Consider the following 26673-nt stretch of genomic DNA (forward strand, 5'->3'; position numbering starts at 1 on the left):
AGTATAAGACTGTGTGATTCCATTTCAATTTATTATTGAAGGATGGGGTTGTATTATACAATAGCTTAAGTTGAATCACTGCAAGCTATCTTCTTATGAACACTTTGGTACAGATTAAGAGGCTATCTTCTGGAACTGTGCAGTTATTTGAAGAATGTTTTTTTCATGGTGAAATTTAACCCAGATAAGTTTTGCGGTCTTTTGATCATAAAAGCCTTTTCAATGGCTTGCTTTTTGTCCATTTAGAAAAGTGTGAACATACACTTTTGTTGTTTTGGTAGTGATAGCTTTGACCATAGCTTAGTGAGAAATGCATTGCCATTCATGCAAGTGAAATTTTAATCTTCTTAGATACAGGGATTATGCATTTTCTATAAAATAGGATTTGAGATCTACTGTAACATTTTAATTGCCTGATGAAGATCGATTCAATTTTTGTATTTCTTTTTAAGGCTCAGTATGTTATTAGTGCCATCCCCCCAGCTCTTGGTTTGAAGATTCACTTTAATCCACCTTTGCCTTCACTGAGAAATCAGTTGATTAATCGAGTTCCTATGGGATCAGTCATCAAATGTATAGTGTACTACAAGGAATCATTCTGGAGAAAAAAAGGTATTTTGTTTGAACGGAGGTACAAGTGAGTGAGGATAATGTGCTTCAGTTTACAGTAATTCATCTGTCCATTTTTGGGAGCAATATCAGCCTTTTAAAAGGAATGTAAAAGACGTTCAGCTGTTTTCCCTAAAGTTTGCTGTGTGCATGTCCAGAAGTGTCCTACTGCTGCTTCTCATTAATGTGGTATCCAAAGACATGTCACTACAAGCAAACACATTTTAGTGTCTTAATATGTAGGAAGAACCAAGCAGACAGGCAGAAACTCAGGTCTGCCCGTGAAGTGCTACCTTTAAATGTTCATTTGTTTTCAGTTCTTCTCATGCTTTCTTTCCTTTTGGCATGTTCTTTACTACAGATTAAGTATCCAGAAATCCAATATCCAAAAGACTCTAAAATCCAAAAGACTCTAAAATCCAAAACTTTTTGAGCACTCACAAAGGGTAATAAAATGACATGTGTGCAGCCAAGGGAAAGTCACAGCATTCCTCCCCCCTCAATTAACCGCCTCAATACCTGAATGGGGGGGGGGAAGGGAGCACTTGGCTGCTCTTGTCTTCATTTCTGTTTATAGATTCATTGTTATATTGGTAAAATAAATATGGCAGACAAAAAAATTTAACAGGCATGTGTCCTGAGTGTGATTCTCTGCTTTGTTTGTTAAAGCACTACGGGGCTCAGTTAAAAAAGAAACTTTGAGATCAGGAGTGAACACAGTTGGGCAGATCCCCCCTCCCCCCCCACAAACGTCCTCTTAAAGGCACAAAACCCTTTTTATTTGCGAGTGATAGCTAACAAAAAAAAACCCCACTATGGGTGGATGAATTGGAAATGGTGGGGGGCATGGAGCACTATTTTACAGCCAAAGCAAAGAAGGACCCCCCTCCCCAAAATTTTGTTTCTGGCAATCTCAAAGCTGGGGTCTAGCGCCAGCAAACTTTAAAGAACTCTGGCAGTTGAAACTGACCAGAAAGGTCACATGTAAGGTGTGTGTGTGGGGAAGAAACACCCCGCTACGTTCCCAAGAAGTTAAAACATGTTAAAGTTAAAGCACTATTCAAAGAAATTGCCTCTGTAAGCTTCGCTTTGGGATCGAGGCAGAATTTAAATTTGTGATAAAATGGTTTCGTGAAACCGCAGAACAAGTGCAGGGTGGCTGTGAAGTGAACCCTGAAAGATGGAAAAACCATGAAGAACTCAAAAGAAGACCCAGGGCAGTTTCCAGGGATCGCGCAGCTAATAACTAAGCATAAATGGCCTTAGTGTCAGGTACATCTCTCAGTTCTTTGCTTTGTTGCGTAAATTTCCAGGCTCATTCCCAGTAATCTCTAATTAAGGGATCCCAGGTAGAAAGAGTGACTTCCTTATAAAACCCTAGAGAAGTGTGTGTGCGCATGTGTGCATGTGTGTGTGTGTTGCAATATTTAGAAATGTGCTTTTTGCAATTTTTACATATGTTTAATGTAATAAATATTCCTTTGGTGCCTCTGCTAATAAAGTCACCTGAGAAGTATAGTTAGAAAACATGAGATGGATATCATTTTATATGTTACAATACCTGGACAACTGACATTTTGAATGACTTTCATTCTCATTAAGATTACTGTGGTACTATGATAATTGAAGATGAAGAAGCAGCAATTGGTTTGACTCTAGATGATACCAAACCTGATGGAAGTTTTCCAGCCATAATAGGGTAAGACTCTAAAAAGTCATCTATTGGGTGTTGTACAAGAGGAAAGGTGAACTGTTAGGAGAATCTTATATGTATCTTGACTGAAGTATGTACCATATGTTTGGAGAGTGATGATAAGACTGTCTATGGTAGGAGTGAAACAATAAAGATTAGGCTGTACCCAATGAGCAGAGCCAACTCACCCTTATCACATTTAAGACTGCTAAAGAGTCTGCTTTCAGATCTTCACATTTTCCTCTCATCCATGTGAGCTAGTGACTCAAGTGTTTTTTTTTAAATGAAAGTGGAGATTTTCAGGGTGTGTGCCAGATTCTCTACATAGTAGATGTGCTGATACAGAGAGGGTACTGAGGTTTGCATAAAATCTTGCTCTCCATAGTGCCTCATAAATTATGGGACGTGTCATGAGCCAAGAGTGGAGTGACTTTCCTGCCTCCTCAATTCCACTACAGTACCAGAAATTCTGGTTATGGGCAGAACATAGAACCCTCACAAGCAGAGTGAGAAGGAAAGTGTCTGCAGAAGGAGGGGAATCAGTGAAAACTAACACTCCCTCCATTGACAGAAAACAGAGGTTGGATAAAACCTTGCGGCTTTGTATGTTCCTGTGTGGTTTTGAAAGTTATCCCTAAGGAAGGATCTTGGTATATATTCAGAACATGCTGTAGATTTAGCTTGGTTCAGTCTAGTAAATTTAACTGTACATCTATTTGGTTTTACTTGTATGTCTTTTCTGATGGATTGGTGCAGCCTTTTCCTGTACTTCTAATAATTTTAAGGTGGTTTCACGTGGTATGTAGGACTACTGAAACAGAAAGCATACCTGCTTTCCAAACTTCTCTGGAAATGAAGGAGCCCTTTTTTCATATTTGTCCACTGTGTAATATGTGTGGTCCCTTATTAAATTCCTAGATTAGGAAATGCAAGCCCTCTCTCTTTCCACATTACCCTGGAAACATGGAAGGAAGAAAACATACCTCAGTCATGCTTTCTGTTTTGGTGCTTTTATGAATAATGGAAAACTGCCTTAAGATATTACAAAGGTTAGGAAAAGGACTTTAGGACTTAACCATATCAAACTGACACCAGCATATTCCATTTTAAAGTTAATGATTTATATGTTTTATGTTTATATAAAAACCTTTTATATTTCTCTTAATTAATTAGCTGTTTGTGTTTTTAAAATTTAGTTTCATCCTTGCACGGAAATGTAGAAGATTAGCACACCTTAGTAAAGAAGAAAGGTAAGAACAATAAATCACTACCTGTAGGTTTCAGCTGACAAAGATTTCAGTCCTTTCATTAAATGCTTGTATGATATTAAAAATAAGTATGCCTTGATGATTTGGATTATGATGCTTTGAGTTTCACTTTTTGTATATATTTATTAATGTTGTTCATGCAGAGTAGAAATTGGATTCATTTCAATTAACCACACATTCCAACAAATGTTGATTTTATATTCATACTATAGAGATGGGAAATGCAAAGGCACTTTTAGAGTCCAATTTTTTAGCAGGAACATCCTTTGAGCTTTTACTAGATATGATAAAATTAACATGAGTACACAGGCATGAGTCAATTACAGAAGCATTATTATGGCATCTTCAATTGCATTCACACTATGAGATAGTTATTATGAACTTCAAATTATTTCTGTTGGGTAGTATCACTACAGAGAGAACTCTACTTTAAAAGTAGCCTGGAATTTGCACAGCTGTTGGTTTTAATATTTCATTTGCTGTGAAAGAAGTCTAATTACTTGATGTGTGCAGCATGTAGCATTTCAGGGTGCCATAAACTTCAATAAACAAAGTGCCATAAACTCCAAGTACCATATTGCAATTAGTATCCGTGTACTATTGAACATCTGCACCCCATTTTGCTGTGAAATGAATGAATGCTCACGTTATTTATAGGGGAATGCCATAAAAGAACAGTATTGGTAGGTGAAACGTGTATCTGACTGAAAATACCTCTTTGCTTTGAAAGATTAGCATTTAGCACTAGGACAATCAATATTTCCCATTGGTGAGGTCAAAAGTATTTAGCTGGAACATTAATTGTTTGTGAGGAGAAGTTTAATGGCAGTTAACCTGAAATCATATGTCACTTGTAACCAGAGTCAGGGCTGATTCACACATTATAAAGTACTTGTGGGTACCGGACAAGTTTCTATCAGACGTGTACTGGGGGTTCCCCACTGTAATTCCACTTCTTTTGCATGGAAGGGTCCTATTTGGATGGAGAGAAGAGGCTGGAGTCTCTCACTATGCCAGTTTCTCAACCTGAAATGGCGTTGAGGAGTTGCTATGTGCCCACTTGGGGAAACTTACATGTAAGTTTCTTCACCAGCGCAAGTATTGGTTCACCAGGGCCATTTCAGGTTGGGAAAACAGTGTTTGAAGAAAGCATATGCTCCTTCTCCTACTTGCTTTGGTCTCAGTCTGAACCAGGCCTATGCATGCCTGGTTACTGACTTCTCAGGAGGCACATGTCTGACAGAAAGACCTTGTGATGGCCACAAGGACTTTATAAGTTGTGAATTGGCCCTCAGTTTCTATCCTGGATTCTGTACTCAAGAGGGGAGAATAGATATATGTGAGTATAACAATGAACCAGATGCGTGCACATATCAGTTTAATGTTAGCTTAAAGCAGGGGTGGGGAACCTTTTTTCCGCCAAGGGCCATTTGGATATTTATAACATCATTCACGGGCCATACAAAATTATCAACTTAAAAATTAGCCGACCAAGCCCCAAGCAGGCAGCTGCCCCAGATGACCAAGCAGGCAGGCATCCAACCGGTGGCACACTCGCTCACCTGGTGGCACAGGGTGGTCTGTCGCACCAGCCAGGTGTAGTCATTCAGCCACACGCTGGAGTTGCTCCTGCTCCGCATGGTCAGGGCCGGATTCTACAGCCAGCTTCTGCTACCTCCGCCTGCAGGGATGAAATGAGGACACACTGGCTAAGAACTCGGGGCCAACCATGCATTCTGGCCCTGCCCCCTTTAAACCCCTCCATTGTTGCCACTTTCTCTCCCAGCCCTCTTGTAGTACAGAGAGAATACGTTTCTCCACTGCCCGGGTGGGAAAGGATTTATACAGTTTCTTGGGCAGTCCTAGCAGTTCCATAGATAACGACTCTTCTGCAAGGGGGGAAAAGGTTCCTTTTCTCAGCAAAACAAACTCACATCTGTCTTGAATAGAGGCTATACCTGTCTGTGGGAGGGAGTGGATCACCAGTCTTAGATCCTTCTGAGCTAGAGACCTGAAGACCCACAAAGGGCCAGACCAAATGATTTTGCAAGCCTTAAATGGCCCCCGGGCCTGACGTTCCCACCCCTGGCTTAAAGTGATGTCAGAATGCAAACTAAAACTTAAAATGTAAACATTTACATGCAGCTACTGGACCTTACTATTCTTTATTTTCTTGAAGTAAGTAAAGATACTATATTTTGGGCTTGTTTACTTTTCTTCTACAGGAAAACTTTGATCTGTGAGCTCTATGCAAAGGTGTTGGGATCACAGGAGGCCTTACATGTGAGAACTTAATAACCAGTGTATTATCCTTTCTGTAGCATGCACAAAGAATTAATTTAGTGATCTGTTTATGAATTTTCAAGTTTGATTTCCAAAATATCGAAACAGAAATAGTCAACAAAATTCACTGCCCATTTGATAATTGATATGCACCTTCATTTTTGTATGAAAGCCAAGAATTAGTAATTTAAAGGAACTTCCAGAAAATGGAAGGAAGAAATTAAAACACTGGCATAGATCCACAAGTAATTTCCATAAACAGAAGGGATTTTTGTCCGCATGGTTCAACTGCTTCACCTCTCCCCTCTTACTTCAGCCCAAATCCGCCTTGCCCTCTCCAAATGCTGCTCAGGGAACTTCCTGAGTTGCTGTTTCCTTCATTGGTGAAGGAAATACATTCTGTATATTATCAGAGGAACTCTCCTGTTCAAGATTCCTCTTCCCTTCACACTTTGTTTAATTTGCCTTCTAGCCAGTGCATTATGAAGAGAAGAACTGGTGTGAAGAGCAATATTCTGGAGGGTGTTACACAGCCTATTTTCCACCTGGGATAATGACACAGTATGGAAGGTATGATAACAGCAAACAGGGATGTCTCATTCATGGCCTTGGCCAAAAAAAATTAAAAAGAGCAGTAAGATTATAGAACAGTAATGTGAGAAAGTGTTCATTCTCTAATATGTGACAAGGCAGCCCAATCTGAAGGGGGGCAGTTCCATGGCGGCCAAGAACAGCACAGCTGCGCCACCCTCCTTTGCTTCCCGGCTGCTGCAGAGGCATAAAAAGCTTTTAAAAAATAGAGGAAATGGGGGAACGGAGCTGCGTCACTGAAAAAGGTGGCACAGCCCCGCCACCACTTGAGGGGATGTTCCCGGGGTGAAAGAGCTGTGGAAGCTGCCTAAAGGCAGCTCCACCCCCAGGAACTCCTTGGGAATGCCCCCCATGCAGGCATGGGCTTTCCCTTCTGGGAAAGTCCTGCTGGTGTGACTGTGCTGGTGGCGGGGGCTGGCAGCACCGGGACGCCGGTGTGTTTGCCCCTGTGTCGGCATATGTGTCGCCTTATTCTGTGATAAGGTGGCATGTACGCTGACTCTGGGTCATGCCAGCATCTAAGGAGCTTTGCCCCCACCCTTTTGGAATGGTGTGGGTTGTTTTCTTCCTAGGAATTAGTTAAAGTTATACAATTTGTTGCTGACTGAAAGCCACATTAATTGTTAATTGGTAACAATTAAAATAAGAATTACAACTTGGGAAAATGTGGTTTAGATTCTATTACTGTTAGGTGGGACTGTAACTGGTTGACAGATCACACCCAAAGAGTGCTAGTTAATGGTTCCTCTTCCACTTGGAAAGGAGTGACTAGCTGAGTGCCTCAAGGATCTGTCCTGGGCCCTGTGTTGTTCAATATCTTTATAAATTATTTGCATGAAGGAATAGAGGGGATGCTTATTAAATCTGCAGATGATACTAAATTGGGAGGGGTAGCAAATACGGTAGAAGACAGAGCCAGGATACAGGATGAACTAGACAGACTGGAGAATTGGGCTAATACCAATAAAATGCATTTCAACAGAGATAAATGTAAAGTTCTGCATCTAGGTAGGAAAAATCAAAGGCATACTTATAGGATGGGGGAGACTTGTCTGAGCAGTAATGTGTGCGAAAAGGATCTTGGGGTCTTAGTAGACCAAACACTGAACATAAGTCAGCAGTGTGATGCGGTAGCTTAAAAGGCAAATGGGATCCTGGGCTGTATCAGCAGAAGTATAGTGTCCAGATCATGCAAAGTGATGGTATTGCTTTACTCTGCTCTGGTTAGGCCTTACCTAGAGTACTGTGTTCAGTTTGGGGCACCACAATTTGAGAAGGATGTAGACAAGCTGGAACGTGTCCAGAGGAAGGCAACAAAGATGGTGAGGGATCTGGAGACCAAGTCCTATGAGGAAAGGTTGAAGGAGTTGGGTATGTTTAGCCTGAAGAGGAGAAGGCTGAGAGTGGATATGATAACCATCTTCAAGTACTTGAAGGGCTGTCATATAGAGGAGGGTGCTGAGTTGTTTTCTGTTGCCCCAGAAGGTCAGACCAGAACCAATGGGTTGAAATTAAATCAAAAGAGTTTCCATCTAGACATTAGGAAGAATTTTCTAACTGTTCGAGTGGTTCCTCAGTGGAACAGGCTTCCTCAGGAGGTGGTGAGCGCGCCTTCTCTGGAGGTTTTTAAGAAGAGGTTAGATGGCCATCTGTCAGCAATGCTCATTCTATGATCTTAGGCAGATGATGAGAGCGAGGGCATCTTGGCCATCTTCTGGACATGGAGTGGGGGTCACTGGTGGTGTAGGGGGGAGGTGGTTGTGGGTTTCCTGCATTGTGCAGGGGGTTGGACTGGATGACCCTGGTGGTCCTTTCCAACTCTATGATTCTATGATTCAATATCAACACCGATGACATAGTATGGCTGTTTAATGCAAATAACCATTTTTATCAAAAGAGTACATCTTTATTCTTTGAAAGACTCTTAAGCATACTTCCTAAATCATGTGTTGAATGCTAGCTAATTGCTTACATTATTACAGCAATTAACATCCTTCCACATCAGGCAAATCCACATTTCTACATTTATAATATGTGAGTAACAAGTCCACTAAGTCATCAAAATTATTAAATTGTTAGCATTAATCTTAAAAGTAATCTTTCATGTCCAGAATCAGTTCCCTTGACCCAACAAGAATGATTTCTACAGGGAGAGAGTTTTCTGAACATACCAGTTCCCTTACTCTATTGGTTTCCACAGATGCAGAAGGATGCCGCATAGGGTAATAAACCCACGTCCAGATCCTGGGGTTGGAACATGCATCATGCAGCAACTTGTACTGTTTCAGATCTGAACATGTAGTTCCTTGTGGATGAGTTGGTATGGTCATCTATGAAAGGATCTATTATGGAATAGAAGATAGGAAGGGTCTTAGTTTAAGCCCTCCTGTCCCTTAATGGACTGCATCAAACATCTGTTTGGAAGATGCATACCTTACAGGTCATCCTGACAAACCATGTGCAGGTACTGACTGAAGCCAGGATGCTTTTTAATGTGTTGATTTGATGGCAAATGATATGTTGCTAATGGTGGTCTTGTCTTCAGTCACTATCAGCTAGTCCTTTATCACATATATATTTAATAAGGCAGCATGGTATAGCTTGATCTCATAAGATCTCAGAAGCTAAGCAGGGTCAGTACCTGGACAGGAGACAACCAAGGAAGACTCTGCAGAGGAAGGCAATGGCAAACCACCTCTGCTTCTCACTTGTCTGGAAAGCCCCTGGCTGGGATTGCAGTAAGTCAGCTGCAACTTGACAGCACTTTTCGCACACACAGTTGTGTTGCACTGAGTTGCAGTGATGGAGTGTTGCAGTCTAAAAGTCTCTTTTACAATTCATGACATAACCTTGGCTAATTTACAATCAGAAAAATGTGTAATGCTTTTCATATTCTCTTTTCTTTTTGAAGGATCATTCGCCAGCCTGTTGGGAGGATCTTCTTTGCTGGCACTGAGACAGCTTCAGAATGGAGCGGCTACATGGAAGGTGCAGTACAGGCTGGAGAGAGAGCAGCCAGAGAGGTATAGAGGACACTGTTCACCGGAGGCATATTCATTCTCTCTCTCTCTCTCTCTCTCTCTCTCTCTCTCTCTCTCTCTCTCTCTCTCTCTCTCTCTCTCTCTCTCTCTCTCACACACACACACACACACACACACACACTTTCTCTCTCTCTCTCTCTCTCACACACACACACACACACACTCTCTCACTCTCACTCACCCCGGTCAAGCTGAGAGCAGCCTTGGAACACGTTAAAGTTAAAACACATTAAAGTTAAAGCACTATTCAAAGGAATTGCATCTATAAGCTTCGCCTCAGCGTCAGGCTGTTATGAATCAGAGTCGATAAATCTTGATTGTGGTTACAGAAGAGTCAGGTCGCAGCACACAACAAAACAGAGACAAAGACTTTTGTCTTAATCAAACAAAATTCCTTTACTTTTCTAAACAGGGTAGGGTAACATGGAGTAAAAACAAATAACAGTTCTTACTTTCTCGTTCCCTATAAAAACTTGCTAGATATTCCAGCAGGTAACTACGGCTTAAATCCCATTGTATGTGTCTCAGCTCAGGAGAGCTAAGACAGGCATCTTACTGGTTTGATTTTCAACAGAAGACTACATGCTCCCAAGCTTGTCCTCTTTAACAAAACAAAAGAGCAATAAACTATAATTGCTTTTACGTGACCCGAGAACATGTACTCAATGGCGATTCCCTGACCAATAGAATACTGACATATGTCATTACATCACTTTCTTGAGACTAACTAAACTGTCAACACAAACAATTAACTCTTAACTGTCTGACAGAGATGGAACCCGCATTGTACCTCCAACACAGGCTCATCAAGCTTGCAGAGGCAAGAAAGAATTTCAGGAGGACAGACCAAATCCATCATAGTGAGGGCAGCCAAGCACCAGGTAAACGGCAGAACAAAACAAAATAAAAGCCAAACAGAGGCAAAGAAACTGAAGCAAATCTGCAGAGTCGCTGGCTGTTTTCAGCTGAGACTTATTCATATATATATATATATATATATATATATATATGAATAAGATATATATATCTTAATTTATTTTGATATTATTTTATATAATTAAAATCATACAAAATTATATAATTTTAATGAAATTAAAATAAATTTTAATTTTATTTCTTTTTATTAGTATAGACTTTATTATTAATTATATTGGCACCATGTCCTCTAAAATGGGTAGAAAAAGAGGATTCCCCTCTGATTCTAATATTGAAAACCTCCCCTCTAGCAAGCAAAGTAAGATGGACGATTTTTTTACGCCTACTAACACCAGTAATAGGTTTTTTTTTTCTTTTTTTTATGGTGCTACCAAGTGTTGAATTTTATTTGCTTCTTTGGGTTTCTGATTGCATACAGAAGTATGGTAAGGTTATCCTCCACACCCAATACATCAACACAAATGACCTGTTTACTGGGAGAAAGTTACCACTGGATAGGTAGGGTTTCCAGGTCCCTCTTTGCTTTTTTAAAAAAAGAATTTTTTATTCTTTTTAATAATATCACATCAATTTTCATTATATTCATTTAAAGAAAAATAAAATAAAAAATACAGATATAATCGTTACCAAGAAAAAAAATATTGACTTCCCCTCCATCCTCCTCTGACCATTTGTATTCTTAGTAATCCCTTTTGCGATAGTTTTCTATAAACATCATTCTCTATCCTTGGATTATATTAAATGCCTCCCTATTTAAAAACTAACTATATCATTCTTATATAACATTCGTAGATATACCTTAGGATTAACATAATTCAAATCCTTAGATATTTACTAAGTTAAATTCATTTCCACAATACTTTATCCATGCCTCCCATTCTCCCACAAATTCCCCATTGTCTTTTTGATTTATCAATGCTGTGAGTTTAGCCATTTCTGCTAGTTCCATCATTTTATTTATCCAGTCTGTCTTGTCCGGTACTTCAGATAATTTCCATTTTGCAGCATACACCAATCTTGCTGCAATGGTGGCATATATCAAAAAAGATCTCTGAGTTATAATAGTATCCAGTATAATACTTAACAATATCATTTCTGGCATTTTAGGGATATTTTGCTGTAAAATCAGTCTAAGTTCATTATAAATCATATCCCAAATTTTTTTAGCTTTTTCACATGTCCACCAAATATGGTGGAAAGAACCAACTTCACTTTGGCATTTCCAACACTTTGACGACATATTTCCATACATTTTTGCCAGTTTTTTTGGAGTCAAATACCATCTGTATATCATCTTGTAGATATTTTCTCTTAGTGATTGTGAAAGTAAACAATTCATATCCTTTGACCACAGCTTTTCCCACCTATTCAATGGTATATTATGTCCTAATGTTTGAGCCCATGTTATCATCGTAGGTTTAATTTGATCTTTTTCTGTATAAATCATCAACAACATTTTATATATCTTGGAAATTAAATGATCATCTGTATCTAACAATGTTCGTTGAAGGATTGATTTATCTTTTGTAAAACCTATTTTCATATCCTGGGTAAATACAGACTTTATTTGATAACCTTGAAGCCAAGTCAAATTGTCCTTCAATACTTCATATTCTTTTAAAACAGCTTTGTTACCTTCCCAAAGTAGAAGATCCTGATAAGTTATAAATGAGGAAGGTCGCAGTGGTCGTAGTGTTAACATTTCCTGTGTTGAAATCCATAAAGGTGTTCTAGTCTCCAAAAGATGCTTGTATCTTAACCATGTTTTTATAATTGAAGATTTAACAACATGATGTTGAAAAGTTAGATGTTTCTTAAGTTTGTCATACCATAAATACCCATGCCACCCAAATCTATTATCAAAACCTTCTAAGTCCAATAACCTAGTATTTGTTATTTGAATCCAATCCTTTAGCCATACCATTGCTGAAGCTTCCGCATATAGTTGGACATGTGGTAAAGCAAATCCTCTTCTTTCTTTAGAATCAACTAAGTATTTATAGGCAATTCTAGATTTTTTGCCTTGCCAAATAAAGTTCAATAGGTCTTTCCTCCAAACATCACTGTACTTTTTCTGTGCAATTATAGGTAGATTCTGAAACAGAAATAACAGTCTTGGTAAAATGTTCATTTGAATTACTGAAATGCGACCCAGAAAGGAAATGTTTTTATTGGACCATGTTATCATGTCCGTCTTCACTTGTCCCCATAATTTGACATAGTTATTGAATAGTAAATCTTTACTTTTATTTGTAATCCATATACCTAAATATTTTACTTTGTTGGCTTTCTCCCATCTTGAAGCGTCTGTAAACTCAGTTTGTTCTTCTTTTGTAAAGTTTTTAAATAATACTTGAGTTTTTTCTTGATTAATTTTAAAACCCGAGACCTCTCCGTATTGTTTCAATATCTCCAGTAATTTAACAATAGATTGATTCGGATTGTCCAATATAAATAATAGATCATCTGCAAAAGCTCTAAGTTTAAATTCATGGTTCTTTACTTTGAGTCCTCTAATTTCTTTTGCCTCTCTTATTTTACAACACAATGTTTCCAAAGTCAAAATAAAAAGCAAAGGAGAAAGTGGACATCGTTGTCTAGTTCCTTTTTGAATTTCACAGTTTTCTGACATAGACTCATTAACCAGTATTTTAGCTTTTTGTTTGTTATAGTTGGCATCAATACCTGTCCTAAATCGTATACCAAAGTTCATCTTTTCTAAAACCTTTTTCATGAAGTCCCAAGAAACCATATCGAAGGCCTTTTCAGCATCCAGGAAAATAAAAGCAGCTTTATTTTCATTATTTGTTTCATAGTATTCCATTGCATCTTGTAGAATTCTCATATTATCTTTTATTTGTCTTCCCGGCACAAACCTGCCTGGTCTTCATGAATCAATGCTTTGATATTTTGTTTTAAATGGTTGGATAGTATTGAGGCATATATTTTATAATCCACATTTAGCAAGGAAATTGGTCTATAGTTGGTTACCTTTTCTTGATCTTTCCCTTCTTTATGTATTAAGGAAATATAAGCATGAGACCAAGTCTCCAGAGAAAGTCCCGTGTCCAATATTGTATTACAAACCTTCAAGAAGGGGTTCTTTAGATCATCTTTAAATGTCTTAAAAAATAGAGCTGTAATTCCATCTGGGCCAGGGGTTTTATCAATTTTCTGTTTAAGTATTGCATCTTCAAGTTCTGTTGTAGTTATAGGAGTGTCCAAAGCTTTTTGTTGTTCAGAGGTTAGCCTATTAATATTTACAGCTTTCAAATAATGATCCATCTTTTTTTCTGATATTAAATCTTTTGGATATAATTTAGTATAAAATGAAACAAATTCTTTCTGTATATCTATTGACCGGTCCCTTAGCTGACTGTATTTTGCTGATTATCTTCTTCTGTGTGGAGTCTCTCAATTGACTGGCTAAAAATTTACCTGGTCAATTAGCATGTTCAAAATATCTCTGTTTGGCGTATTTAATATTTTTATTCATTTCTTCCATGACTACCAAGTTTAATTGATGTTTAGCCATCTTACTCTTTGACAAAATATTTTTCCTTTTATCTTCATCGGATTCCAAAATAAGTAGTTGTTCTAAATTTTGTAATTCCCAAAGTAGGTCATTTGTTTGTTGTAATTGTTTCTTTCTCCACGCAGCATGTTTCTGAATCATAAACCCTCTCAACACAGCCTTAAAAGCATCCCATATTGTATTTAGACTAGTTTCTCCATTAATGTTAATCTCAAAATATTCTTTAATAAGTTTATGCAATTCTTTCTTTATATCATCCGCTCACAAAAGTCTATCATTTAATCTCCATCTAAATGCTTGTCTGGTATTCCATTCAAAAGAGACCGGATTATGATCTGAAAATATTCTAGGGATAACTTGTATTTTTCGTAGCTGTGTAAATATAGATTTACTTGCCCAAATCATATCAATACGGGAGTGTGACCCGTGTCTTGCGGAATAAAACGTATATTCCTTAGAAGAAGTATTTCTTGTTCTCCAAATGTCCTGTATTTGTAACTCATCCACCATTTTGAAAAATGTTTTAGGTAAAGAACCTTCGTTATCAGCTATAGCTTTGGATTTTTTATCAATCACACAATCAACAACTCCATTGAAATCACCCATTAATAATTGTTTATCTGTGTGTTGTAACAAAATCTCATGAAGTTGTTTATAAAATTGAGCTTTACCTTCGTTAGGTGCATAAATGCCTACCACTAAAGTTTTTTGACCAAAAATCTTGGCAGAGATTACCAATATTCTACCTTCTTCATCTTTGTAAACTAGTTCTGGAGCAAATGAGGGTTGAGTATAAATAACTAACCCTTTAGTTTTTGTTTTCGAAGAAGAGATAAAACATTGACCCAAAGTGTTCCTTTCCAGATATTTTTTATCTTTTTTAGAAATATGAGTTTCTTGTAGACATATCAATGAGTATTTTTGTTTTTGCAGAAATTTAAAAATTCGTCCTCTTTTCACTTTTTCATTTAATCCTTTTACATTCCATGAAATAACTTTAGCCATGATGTCCTAGTATTTAAAGTCCTCCTGTAGCACCTTTAATTGAGTCCTCATCTTCTTCTTGGCTAGAGTCTGGTTTCTGATCCGATGTTAGGTCTGTAAGTTATTTCTTATATTTTCTCATGAATTTGCCCACGTCATCCATTGTAGTGACTGTGTATTTTACCTCTTTATAGGTGAATACTAATCCTTGAGGTAACAGCCATCTGTATCTTATTCCACTTTTCCTCAAGGTTGATGTAAAATCTTTAAAGCTGGCTCTTTTAGCCATCAAGTGACTTGGTATATCCTTGAGAAGTATCAAGGCATTTCCTTCCAGGACGATTGGTTCTTTATAGTGTTGTTGCATCATAACATCTTTCATCCTGACATCATAAAAAATAATCATGACGTCCCTTGCCTTGGCTCTTCTCAAATTAGGAGGCAAAGGTATCCTGTAAATTCAATTTTTGCATGTTCCAATTCTTCTTCATCCAAGCGGAATAATGCAGCTAATGTCTTCACCAGAGATTCTCTTGTTTGACCACAGTCTTCAGGTAGATTGCGCAAATGTAGGTTTAGTTCTCTGACTCCCAGGTCCATCATTGCAGTTGGTCTTTCATAGAATCATCTTGCTGCTGTATTTTCTCAAGTTGTTTGTCATGGCTATCTATCTTCTTCTTAACTTCCTTGTGTTCTTCAGTCATTTTCTTAACAGATGTGTCCATTGTCTTCATGTCGGCTTGTAATGTTGAAACTTGTGTTTTTATCTCCTGTACTTCTTTAGTTCCCATATCTAATTTCTCTGCCAACATATCCGTCAGTTTACTCATTTGCACTTCTTATTGTTTAGAGAGCTGTTCCATTAGTTTTTCCTGTTGTTTGGACATTTGTTCCATTTGCTTAGTATAAGTATCAGTTTGTTTGGCTAGAAGATCTTGTAGTTTTTTATCTTGCTTATCCATTGTGGTGTCTGTAGAGGTCTTGATTGTTCCAGGGGTATGCAGAGAGCCAGATCATTGTCTTCGGACAGACTTATAAAGCTAGCAGAGGATCGAAATGTAGGCAGGTTTTAAATCATGTAGCTTTCCAGCATGCTATATCTAGTGGTGCCTCCAAGTTAATTCGCGGCAATTATTTTAATTTTAGTCTTTGTTTTATAGGAGAAAATTGATATAAAAGCTTTTAGGTACCATAGAGTAGATATGTCGCTCTAGCTCGGCTTTGACAGGAAGTAGGAAGTATCGCGGACCTTCTGCCGTTCCTTTCTATGGTTGATCAGGACAGATATACCTGTTGCACCAGGAAACGCGCTTCTGGTCCTACGATGGTGGTTTGCAACCGATGTTCTCTGTCTTTGCCTGTTGCGTTGACTGGTACCTCTATAGTGCCACACAGTCGGAATTTTTCACCGCAGCAGCCATTGCCAAAAGGAGGGTCTAAGGCGACTTCCTCTTTCTTTCTCGAATTTCACAGCATTTTATTGGAGGTCAGTATGTCAGTTCAATGTCCCTTTTGTTTAGTCTAGCATGCTGTTTAATTGATAAGCCTCCTGCTGGTTTTTCACACCAAGTTAAATACATTTGATTGATCAAAAGTTGGGGTGGGGGGGAGGCAGGGATTCCCCAGTTATCAAATTCTTAAAACCAAGTTGTTTCTCAGGATAAAAGCAGAGGGGTTCTTGTCACTCACTTGGATTTCGGAGGATGAGGCTTTCAGTTCTTTAAGTTGGTTGCATAGATGGTATAGGGTGTCAGGCCTGTCTCTCAGTTGGTTTCGTTTTCCCACTGACCAGCTCTCAAGGACTGTTATGCATATCTGAACTCTTTTGAAGCTCTTTTGAAGCTGTGGGAATCACAGCGCTGTTTGTGTTTTGTAATCTCTTGCTTTTTTCAGGCTTTTATATTACCAAGTGCAAGCCAGCAAGCTCCATTGCTGTCACCTTTTCTTTGTGCTCTGTTAACCTATTTGACCAGTAAAAAACCAACTTCTTTGGACCTGACTGTCTCTGATGTGGTTTTTGGTTCAGATTGGGCCAAGGGCTTACATTGTGACAGCAATCAGTTCACAATTTCTACGACCTGCCTAGCGGCATCCTGGAGGACTTGGATCACTGGGCCCTGCTGCTGGGGTCGTCGACTTGCCCTGACGACCCTACCCTCCTGCGGGATGTGTTATTGGAAGCAATACGGACTGATGTGGAAATCAACCGCCTAGTGGAACTTATTCGAGGCCAGTGGCAATTACTAGCCGCAGCACAACCTTGGACCTCTGAGGACTCGGATCAGGACGCCTACCACGACCTTTTGATCCTGGACGGGCTTCTGGATGAAGTACATACTGCCCAGGATGACCTGGTCACCTTAACTCGCTTGTTGGCGAGGTTAACTTTGCAGGAGGCTCAACAGCGACCTTTGGCAGCATCCCCAATCCGCCCTGCCATATCCCGAGCCATGGCACGACTGGCGCCGGAAGGTGTTTCACTGGTGCCAAATGCGGCTGAATGTCAAGCAGAGGCACAACGGACTGCTGTACAAACGGCGTTACTGTTTGTGGGACTACCTAACGATACCACGGTAGCCGATCTAACACAGTTGTTGACCCCAACTTTCGGGGCTGGGGCACCCGCACTAGCGGTCCAGGTTCAACTGCTGCTGGGCAGGGAGTCTGGACCGCTCCTCGACCTTTTGGAGCAGGAGCTTCTGCCGATCGTTACCACAACTGCCTCCTTGAAGCTCGAAGCCGTCCAGGCTCTCGCGGACCAAAAGGCTACAGAAGCGGCGGCCAAAGCTCAAGCCGAACAGGAAAGAGAACAGCAGTTGGCTGCCGAACGGGTGTGAGCGGACGTACGCCCCAAAGACACCGTGCGGACCGGTCCCTTGTTGGGTTCAACGTTTTCTCCGGTCTTTGCTCCGACCCGCACTACCCAACGCGTGCGTCGCCTCGCAGAACGTCTTCAGGGCTCTGACAACTCTGACGAGGAGGACTTGTATGGGGACGGCTCGCATTGGGCCACTGGTCTGCAAACCAGTTGAGCACGTCGTACAGGTGGTCCTGAAGATGAAGTGCACCTCTTGCGAACCCAAAATCGGGAGTTAAATGATCGTGTAGACCGCCTCCAGGACCAAATGGAACGCTTGTTCCGAGAAAATGAACGCTTGCAACAGGCACTGACGGCTCCGGCCCAACCGATTCCAGCACAACCTGTCCTCCCTGGCCCAGGGGCACCAGCTCAGCCACCAGCCCAGCCACCTGCCCAGCCGCCAGCCCCTGGAGCCCCGGTTATACCAATTCCCGGGGCACCCATGCAACCGGGACAGCCCATGCCCGGTCAATGGAAGCAGCTTCGGCTGAAAATGACCTATGATGGTTTGCTCGAGACGCTGCCCTGTTTTCTGCATCAAGTGGACAGTTACATGAGAGAACAAGGGCGATACTTTCCCACGGAGGATAGCCGAGTTCGTTTCGTAGCCTCCTTATTGTCAGGGAAAGCAGCCGACTGGATGGTCCTCCAATTTGACACTAGGTCCCGATCTATCCGCTCCCTCAACAATTTTATGTTTGCCTTGCGGAGACGGTTTGAGGTCCCCTTTATGGGGGAACGGGCCAAAGCAGAACTGTTACAACTTAGACAGGGCTCCTCTCCAGTCCGGGAATTTGCAGATGAATTCCAGAGACTTGCCAGTAAAATTGTGGACTGGCCGGAGGCCACCCTTATTCATTATTTCAGGGAAGCCTTACACCCTGACATTCTGAACTGGTTGTATATGCGGGGTGATCCCGAGACCCTGGAGGATTGGATTTTACTAGCTGAGGAGGTCGAGAGCCGCCGACGTTTCATTTCCCTGGTCCGACAATGGAACAGAGAAAAAAGCACCAAAAAACCCCCCATCGAAAGCGTCGCTTTCCAACCTGCGAAAACCTACGCGGCCACCTCTGGATCGCGAAACAAGATTCCAGAGGGGGGCTTGCCTCGTTTGTTGGGAATTGGGCCACTTTGCAGCGGCTTGTCCTCAGCGCCCAGAGACCACTCGCCCCAGCATACCACCTCGAGCTCGAGGACGACCTCAACGCAGAGGCACCGTGGCCACCCGCAGCGCAGCGCCGGGACGACCCACACCCTCTGCACTTCACGTTGAGGAATCGGCTAACCTTTCTACACCAAGCGACCCCGTAGGGTCCCGGATTACAAGTGCCCCGATGGGGGACAACCCTCCTTCTTCTGACGAGGATGATCTATGGAATTCTCCAGCTCTAAACCTGGAAACCCCTCTTGACCTGTCAAAAAACGGATACGGTCTGTGGTGAGTGGAGCGTCTCCACAGACCCCTGCAGAATCTCCTGCTAAACCCAAAGCTCCTGTCATGGTGAGTGAAGTTGAAAACACTGTTTATGTGGACGTAGCGTTACAACACTATAAAGGGGGTCCCCAATTACCTGTTAAGGCACTTATAGACTCCTGCTGCGGCCGCACTTTAATCAATGAGGCCACATTTGCAGCCCTAAAAGTCAAGTCCGAAGCTCTACCAGCTCCCGTCCAATTCACCCAGATGGATGGGAGCCATTTCAAGGGGGGACCAGTCGATCATCGCACACGGGGAGTGGTGATGGTTATCGGGTCTCATTGGGAGCAAATAGACTTTACCATAGCCCCCATCCGGTTCGAAGTTGTTCTAGGGATTAATTGGCTCAAAGGTCATAGTCCCTATATAGACTGAGAAGCTGACACTATTACCTTTGCCAATCCCAAGTGCAAACAGCACCGACTTGAAGTCGTGGTGGTGCCTCCACCCGCTCCAGCTTTAACCTCCGATGCCTCATCGCCAACACCTTTGCCCGAAGTATACCGAGACTTTGCGGATGTTTTTGATATTAAAGAATGCGATGCTTTGCTCCCCCCCACAGTCCCACAGACTGTGCAATTGAAGTGGTAAAAGACCGCACACTGACTAAGAGCAAGATTTACCCTATGAGCGTTTCCGAACACGCTGTGTTATGTGACTTTTTAGATAAAAATCTTGCTCGAGGGTTCATTCGGCAATCGAACGTCCCCAACTCAGCCCTTGCATTCTTTGTCCGGAAAAAGGAGGGTGACCTACGTTTATGCATTGACTTCCGAAAGCTTAACGCAGTTACCCAAGCCAACGCCTACCCCATACCATTGATTTCAGACATTTTGGGACAATTACAAGAAGGACACGTTTTCTCCAAATTAGACTTGGTGGAAGCTTATTATCGAGTCCGTATTCGTGAGGGGGACGAACCCCTCACCGCCTTCTCTAGCTGTTTTGGAATGTATTAATTTCTTGTGATGCCTTTCGGGTTAAAAGGGGCCCCGGGGGTCTTCATGCAACTCATTAACGAAATCCTCCATGATTTACTTTACCGCGGCGTGGTAGTTTATCTGGATGATATCCTCATTTATTCAAAAACCATGGAAGAGCATGTTGCTCTGGTCAGAGAAGTTTTGCATCGTCTATACCAGCTCTATGCAAAGCTGTCTAAATGCGAATTCCACCAGGAAAAAGTGACTTTCTTGGGGTACATAATCTCTCATCGAGGCTTTAGCATGGACCCTGCTAAAGTCCAATCGGTACTTGACTGGACTCCTCCCTCCACCCACAAACAAGTGCAACAGTTCCTGGGCTTTGCTAATTTCTACCGTGGTTTCATTCCCAACTTTGCTCAAGTGGCGTTGCCAATCACTGACCTCCTGAAAACAAAGGGTAAAGGGGTTTCTGCTACATTGCCCACTGCCAAAATACTTTGGACTGATCAATGTCAATCTGCCTTTGTAACCCTCAAGCGGCTTTTCACTTCTGAACCTGTACTACGACATCCGGACCCAAACCACATGTTTATTGTACTGGTCGATGCGTCCGATGTAGCCATGGGGGGGCTCTTCTCCAGAGAGGACCGGACGGTCTCCTTCACCCCTGTGCTTACTTCTCAAAAAAGTTTGCGCATGCCCAACTGAACTGGCCCATTTGGGAGAAGGAGGCATCAGCCGTCCATCATGCCCTTACTCTGTGGAGGCAATTTCTGGAGGGGTCTAGGGTCCCCTTTGAAGTCTGGACCGATCACAAAAACCTGGCTGCCCTCACGGGGACCCATAAACTGTCCGCAAAACAACAGTGTTGGGCGGACTTCTTTGCTCAATTCCATTTTGTTCTCAAACGTGCCCAGGAAACAAAACGTACTTGCTGATGCCCTATCCCGGTTGCCTCAATACCCAGTAAAAATTGATCGGCCGACAGACTCTTTATTCATCCCGGCGCACAGAGGAGCTCTGCCCGTACTGGCCATGCAGACCCGATCCTAAACTCTGCCCCAGCCTGAAAACCGCACAGTGGCCGACAGAGTATCCAACACCACCCAGCCGGCTCCCTCGCCGGCCCCCCTTGTGCCGCCCGTATCCGGCGTACCACGGCAACCAGTTTCCTCCCCCCCTCAATCGCCAACAGCTCCTGATCCATCCTCTTCTGCGGGGGGCGGGGGAGTGATCCTCTCCAACACCTTCCTGGACTCCCTTCATGCTCAGTGCTTAGCCGAACGCACTGCCCAGACCCTACCCCAAGGTGTGCTTGAACAAGGTGGTTGTTGGTACAAAGACTCGAAATTATACGTGCCTAAAATACTTCGGAGAGAAGTCCTACAATTAGCCCATGGAGCTAAAACTGCAGGGCACTTTGGGTTCCTGAAAACCCTTCATTTGTTGCGCAGACAGTTTTGGTGGGGGGGGATGCGTTCTGATGTGGACTCCTTCATTCGCAGCTGTCCTATTTGTGCCACGGTCAAACGGTCTCAAGGCAAGCCCCCGGGACTGCTACAACCGCTGGAAATTCCCAGCAGACCCTGGGAGGTGATTGCCATGGATTTTATGATGGATCTCCCACTTAGTGGGGGCAAAACTGTACTGTGGGTTATTACTGACTTATTTTCCAAACAGGTACATTTGGTTCTGTGTGCGGGTATTCCCTCCGCCCCCAAGCTGGTCCGCCTCTTTGTGTCACATGTTTTCCGTCTACATTCCTTCCCGCGCAAGATAATCTGCGACCGCGGAAGTAGTTTCGTGGCTAAATTTTGGAAAGCTTTTCTCAAGTTGGTGGGGGTGGAGCAAGGGCTATCTAGTGCTTATCATCCCCAGATGGATGGGCAAACTGAACATGTCAATGCTGTACTGGAATGTTATTTACGTTGTTATGATAATTACCACCAAGATGATTGGGTTGAACTGTTGCCTTTGGCAGAATATGCTTACAATAATGCTGTACATCAATCTACAGGTTTCAGCCCTTTCTATGCTGTGTATGGTCAGGACTTCGGTCCTATTGCCCCTGTAGAGGTAACCGAGGGGTAGGGGGATCGTGATGTAGCCTTTTGGGCGCATTCTCTCTGCACCACATGGCCATGGCTGGTGAGAAACCTAGACAGAGCCAAGCGCAAATATAAAGCTCAAGCAGATAAGCATTGCTCTCCCAGCACAGACTTTCAAATTGGTGACCTGGTGTATCTTTCCACCAAAAACCTACGATCCACTCGCCCTTGCCACAAACTTAGTTCCAAGTACATAGGGCCATATCCCATTGCCCGGATCATCAACCCTGTCACCGTGGAACTGACTCTCCCTAAAACCTTAAGACTTATCCACCCAGTCTTCCATGTCAGTCTCCTCAAACCTCATGTCGCATCCTCGGAATGGCACCCAGAACCGCCTCCCGAGCAACCCGTGATGGTGGGGGGGGGGACATTTTGAAGTGTCAAAGATCCTGGATTCACATATACGGCATGGGTCTCTGCAATACCTAATTCGCTGGAAGCACTTCCCCCCTGCCTACGACGAGTGGGTTCGTGCGCGGGATGTATCCGCCCCACACTTAGTGAACGCCTTTCACACCGCCTACCCTGACAAGCCATCCCCCGTGCAAGAGGGGGGGCCTTAAGGGGGGCAGAATGTCAGGCCTGTCTCTCAGTTGGTTTCGTTTTCCCACTGACCAGCTCTCAAGGATTGTTATGCATTCCTGAACTCTTTTGAAGCTCTTTTGAAGCTGTGGGAACCACAGAGCTGTTTGTGTTTTGTAATCTCTTGCTTTTTTCAGGCTTTTATATTACCAAGTGCAAGCCAGCAAGCTCCATTGCTGTCACCTTTTCTTTGTGCTCTGTTAACCTATTTGACCAGTAAAAAACCAACTTCTTTGGACCTGACTGTCTCTGATGTGGTTTTTGGTTCAGATTGGGCCAAGGGCTTACATAGGGTAAGGGAGAACGAAGCCTTAAGCCAAAATAAATGTCAGCGGTGAATTCCAATCCCCTCAAGCCCGCGGGACCAAACATCCAAGCCTCCGGGAGTCTTAAAAAGCACTCTTGGAAAGCTCAGGGGTCAAACTGCTCTTCTAGGGCAGCAGGAGCAATCCTGGGTCCCGATCCAGCGTTTAGGAATCGGGTGGTGGTGGCAGAGCACCCCAATTTGACATTTTTTGGGTCTCCAACCGGGACACCCCGGGGAGACAAATTCGCTTCGTCCACCGTCCTTACCGGAAGTTTCACACCAGTAATAGGTTTAATGTGCTCCAAGATTTGCCTACTGACCTGTCTACTGACCCCATTGCCCCTGATGTTCAGGAGAGTACACCATTTAGCCCAAGTTTTGCTTTTACCCCCAAAATACCCTCAATTGTTGACAAGCCCCAGGCTTGCATAGAGAAGGAAAAAGGAAACACTGACCAATATGACACCTTAAGTCTCCCCCCCTTTTTTTCCCCTTAGTGGGAACAACAAAAAGCAAAGGGTTGCCACCTGTACGGTCCCTACAGCTTTTAGACTTGTGCACCATCGTGTTAGGTTTTTAGAATTTTATTGATGGTTTTATTATGGATTTTACTGTATATTTATATGGTATATTGTTGTATTTTAAAAATGATGTTACCCACCCTGAGCCGGCTTGCTGGGGAGAGCGGGTTATAAGTCTAATAATAATAATAACAATAACAAAATAATAATAACAATAATAATAATAGCCTCTCCGTCATTCCTTATCTCCAAAACCCTCCAGAAGAGTTATGCCAAGTTGAATATTTTGGCAATACAACTCTTACACTTAAACTCTTATGATTTTGTACCAAAAAGTCTTCACCAGGAAAACAATTTCTCTGGACCTATACACAAAACCCCGCTCTCTCAAAGGCATAGAGCACAAAGGTCCAACTATCCTAATCACTCTATTCTTATTCCTGATAGCTTTAGGATCTACTTAAGCATATGTTCCTATCAGGGTTGTGTCATAAACTGGCATGGGAAATGGCATGGGAAATGGCAAATTAAAGAGCATTTAGCGTTCTTATTGCACAGCCATCCAAGGGATATTGTCCTGAAACACTTTGATAGACTCCCAGGCTTATTAAGAGAATATTGTCTGTCCCTTACTTTCTATTCCCCACCCCACCCCTCCCCAGCGCTGATTCTTGAAAACCAGGACCGATTAATGATATTTGGCATTTCCCTCAAAGAATCAACATAAGGGCCAACAGCTGCTCATCATGTATGTGTCTCCTGTTCAAGAATAAATCAGACGTAATAAGCAATGTTCTCACTTTTCAGATACTATTCACTATGGGGAAAATTTCGGAAGGAGAAATCTGGAAACAAGAACCAGAATCACATGTAAGTTTTTATTTAGTTGCAGTGTTCTTTTGCTAATAATGCTAATGCTGAGGTGAAATAATGCTTCACTTATTTGAGCATCTCCTCAAAAGATGCATTACATATTCATATAAAAGCTTAATCTTTTCAGTTATCTTTTCCTTTCCAACTTGAAATTTGCCATTTTCATTGCCTCTGTATAAGTTTATTTCTTTATGTATTTGTACATAAGCAGGATTTTACTTGTTTTGTTGTTGTTGTTAATTGATTTTTTTTTATTTTGCCCCAAGGAGAAAGATACTGTTAGAACAGACCATTATCCTGACCAACAGCGGGAGCTACAAAAAAGACTTAGTCAGTAAGGAATTGGAAATGCAGCTTCTGTTCAGAGAATGAAGGGAAGAGTTATAGTTGTTGCCAGGTTGCTCCCAGTTTTTTTTGCAATAAATCCTGAGTTAGTGGTGCTAGGCTTCTGCTTTCTTTGACAAGCCATTAAAACATGGTATCAAAAGTGCAAAACAGTAAGGAAAGCATATGTCTGTTCTCTATTTTAAATGTGATCATTCCATTTGTTATACTTTTGATAAATACAGTCTTGTCCCATTTGTAAAGGAGCCCTGTGGCTCAGAGTGGTAAGCTGCAGTACTGCAGTCCAAGCTCTGCTCACGACCTGAGTTCGATCCCGACGGAAATCGGTTTCTGGTAGCTGGCTCAAGGTCGACTCAGCCTTCCATCCTTCCGAGGTCGGTCAAATGAGTACTCAGCTTGCTGGGGGTAAAGGGAAGATGACTGGGGAAGGCACTGGCAAACCACCCCGTAAAAAACAAAGTCTGCCTAGTAAACGTCGGGATGTGATCTCACCCCATGGGTCAGGAATCCTTTACCTTTACCTTTTTACCCATTTGTAAAGAATGTTATAATGAAAATATGAGGAGGCAGAGCAAAAAGAGATAACTAACAGCCAGGGGCTTTCATCTGAATACACTTCTGTTTTTAGTGTATTAAAGTTTCTGACACTTTGTTCTGTCAAAGTGGTGGTGAACTCACCCTAATCATTAATGTTGTTGCATCTAGGATGTCCCAGCCCTGCCAATCACTAGTACCTTTTGGGAAAGGAACCTGCCATCTGTACCAGGACTGCTGAAGTTAATAGGATTTTCTACTTTTTTCACATCAGTGGCTGCAGCTGGACTCTTCGCATATAAAAAGGGCCTGGTGGTGCGAATGTACTAATGTGAAGCTGTTTTCCTTTGTGTGCATTTGCACAATTCTTTTATCTTGCTGAGCAGTGATTATTGCAATTATCTCATACACTTACCTTGTGTATGGGACTAATATGTTTTCCTAAGCAACTGTACAATTGGCAACCAACATAAAATGTATAGGGGCCTGGAGCACAGTGTGTGTTCTCACCAGTTTTGTTGTTGTTGTTAAAATCAGATTCTACATACATCTCAACATAGTGTCAAAGTGAAAATTATTGCACAGTGGGAGGCAAGTATCTGTGTGAACCTCTCCTTTGACCCCAGTGAATTGGGGGCCTAATAAGTAAAGAAGAGGAAGTTTCATTTTAATAATAAATTAATGAATAAATTCATTGAATAAATTCGAGTGAATAAATTCTAGCAAGAAAGCTACGTATGGATTACAGTCTGTATTTTCTAGCAAGACTTGTGGTTGCTGTTCAGAACCTATTATTAAATATTAACTGAAAGTCAATATTCTTGAAGCTGTCACTTCAGTAGAGTTCCTAAAACAAATTAAGCATTTGAAGTTAATATCTATCTACATGCAGCTCCTATAATTCAAGAACAACCACACCTGAGTGGATCCAGCACTTATGTATTAATATTTTAAGACTGAGGCCTATGATTCCATATGCTTTTCTTTTATCTTAATCAGATCTCTCAAAAATATATGGGACCAGGCTAAAGGATGAGGAGGAATCTGGCACTAGTATATGTATCATTATGACATCTCCCCCTCCCTTTCTTTTTCTGGAATTATGGAATTCCATCAACATAGGTACAGATAAAGGTGACTGTTACTTTTCCTTTCTTGTGTCTTTAAGATGCAAATACAGAACCAGGAAAGAAA

The 26673-nt window shown here is 41.8% G+C and overlaps 1 protein-coding gene across 1 annotated transcript in view; it reads left to right on the forward strand.

The window, feature by feature from the left end:
* LOC130484989 (amine oxidase [flavin-containing] B-like) overlaps positions 1 to 25902 on the forward strand; it is a 134706-nt gene extending 108804 nt beyond the window's left edge. The window contains exons 7-14 of the mRNA XM_056858089.1: positions 453 to 612; positions 2212 to 2308; positions 3499 to 3552; positions 5796 to 5853; positions 6326 to 6423; positions 9356 to 9467; positions 24535 to 24597; positions 25651 to 25902. Coding sequence (XP_056714067.1) covers positions 453 to 612; positions 2212 to 2308; positions 3499 to 3552; positions 5796 to 5853; positions 6326 to 6423; positions 9356 to 9467; positions 24535 to 24597; positions 25651 to 25809 — 801 coding nt within the window. The 3' untranslated portion in view covers positions 25810 to 25902. The remainder of the gene's footprint in view (positions 1 to 452; positions 613 to 2211; positions 2309 to 3498; positions 3553 to 5795; positions 5854 to 6325; positions 6424 to 9355; positions 9468 to 24534; positions 24598 to 25650) is intronic.
* The last annotated feature ends 771 nt before the right edge of the window (positions 25903 to 26673 follow it).

Source organism: Euleptes europaea, chromosome 12 (genome assembly GCF_029931775.1).
Source record: "Euleptes europaea isolate rEulEur1 chromosome 12, rEulEur1.hap1, whole genome shotgun sequence".
Classification (NCBI taxonomy): Eukaryota; Metazoa; Chordata; class Lepidosauria; order Squamata; family Sphaerodactylidae; genus Euleptes; species Euleptes europaea.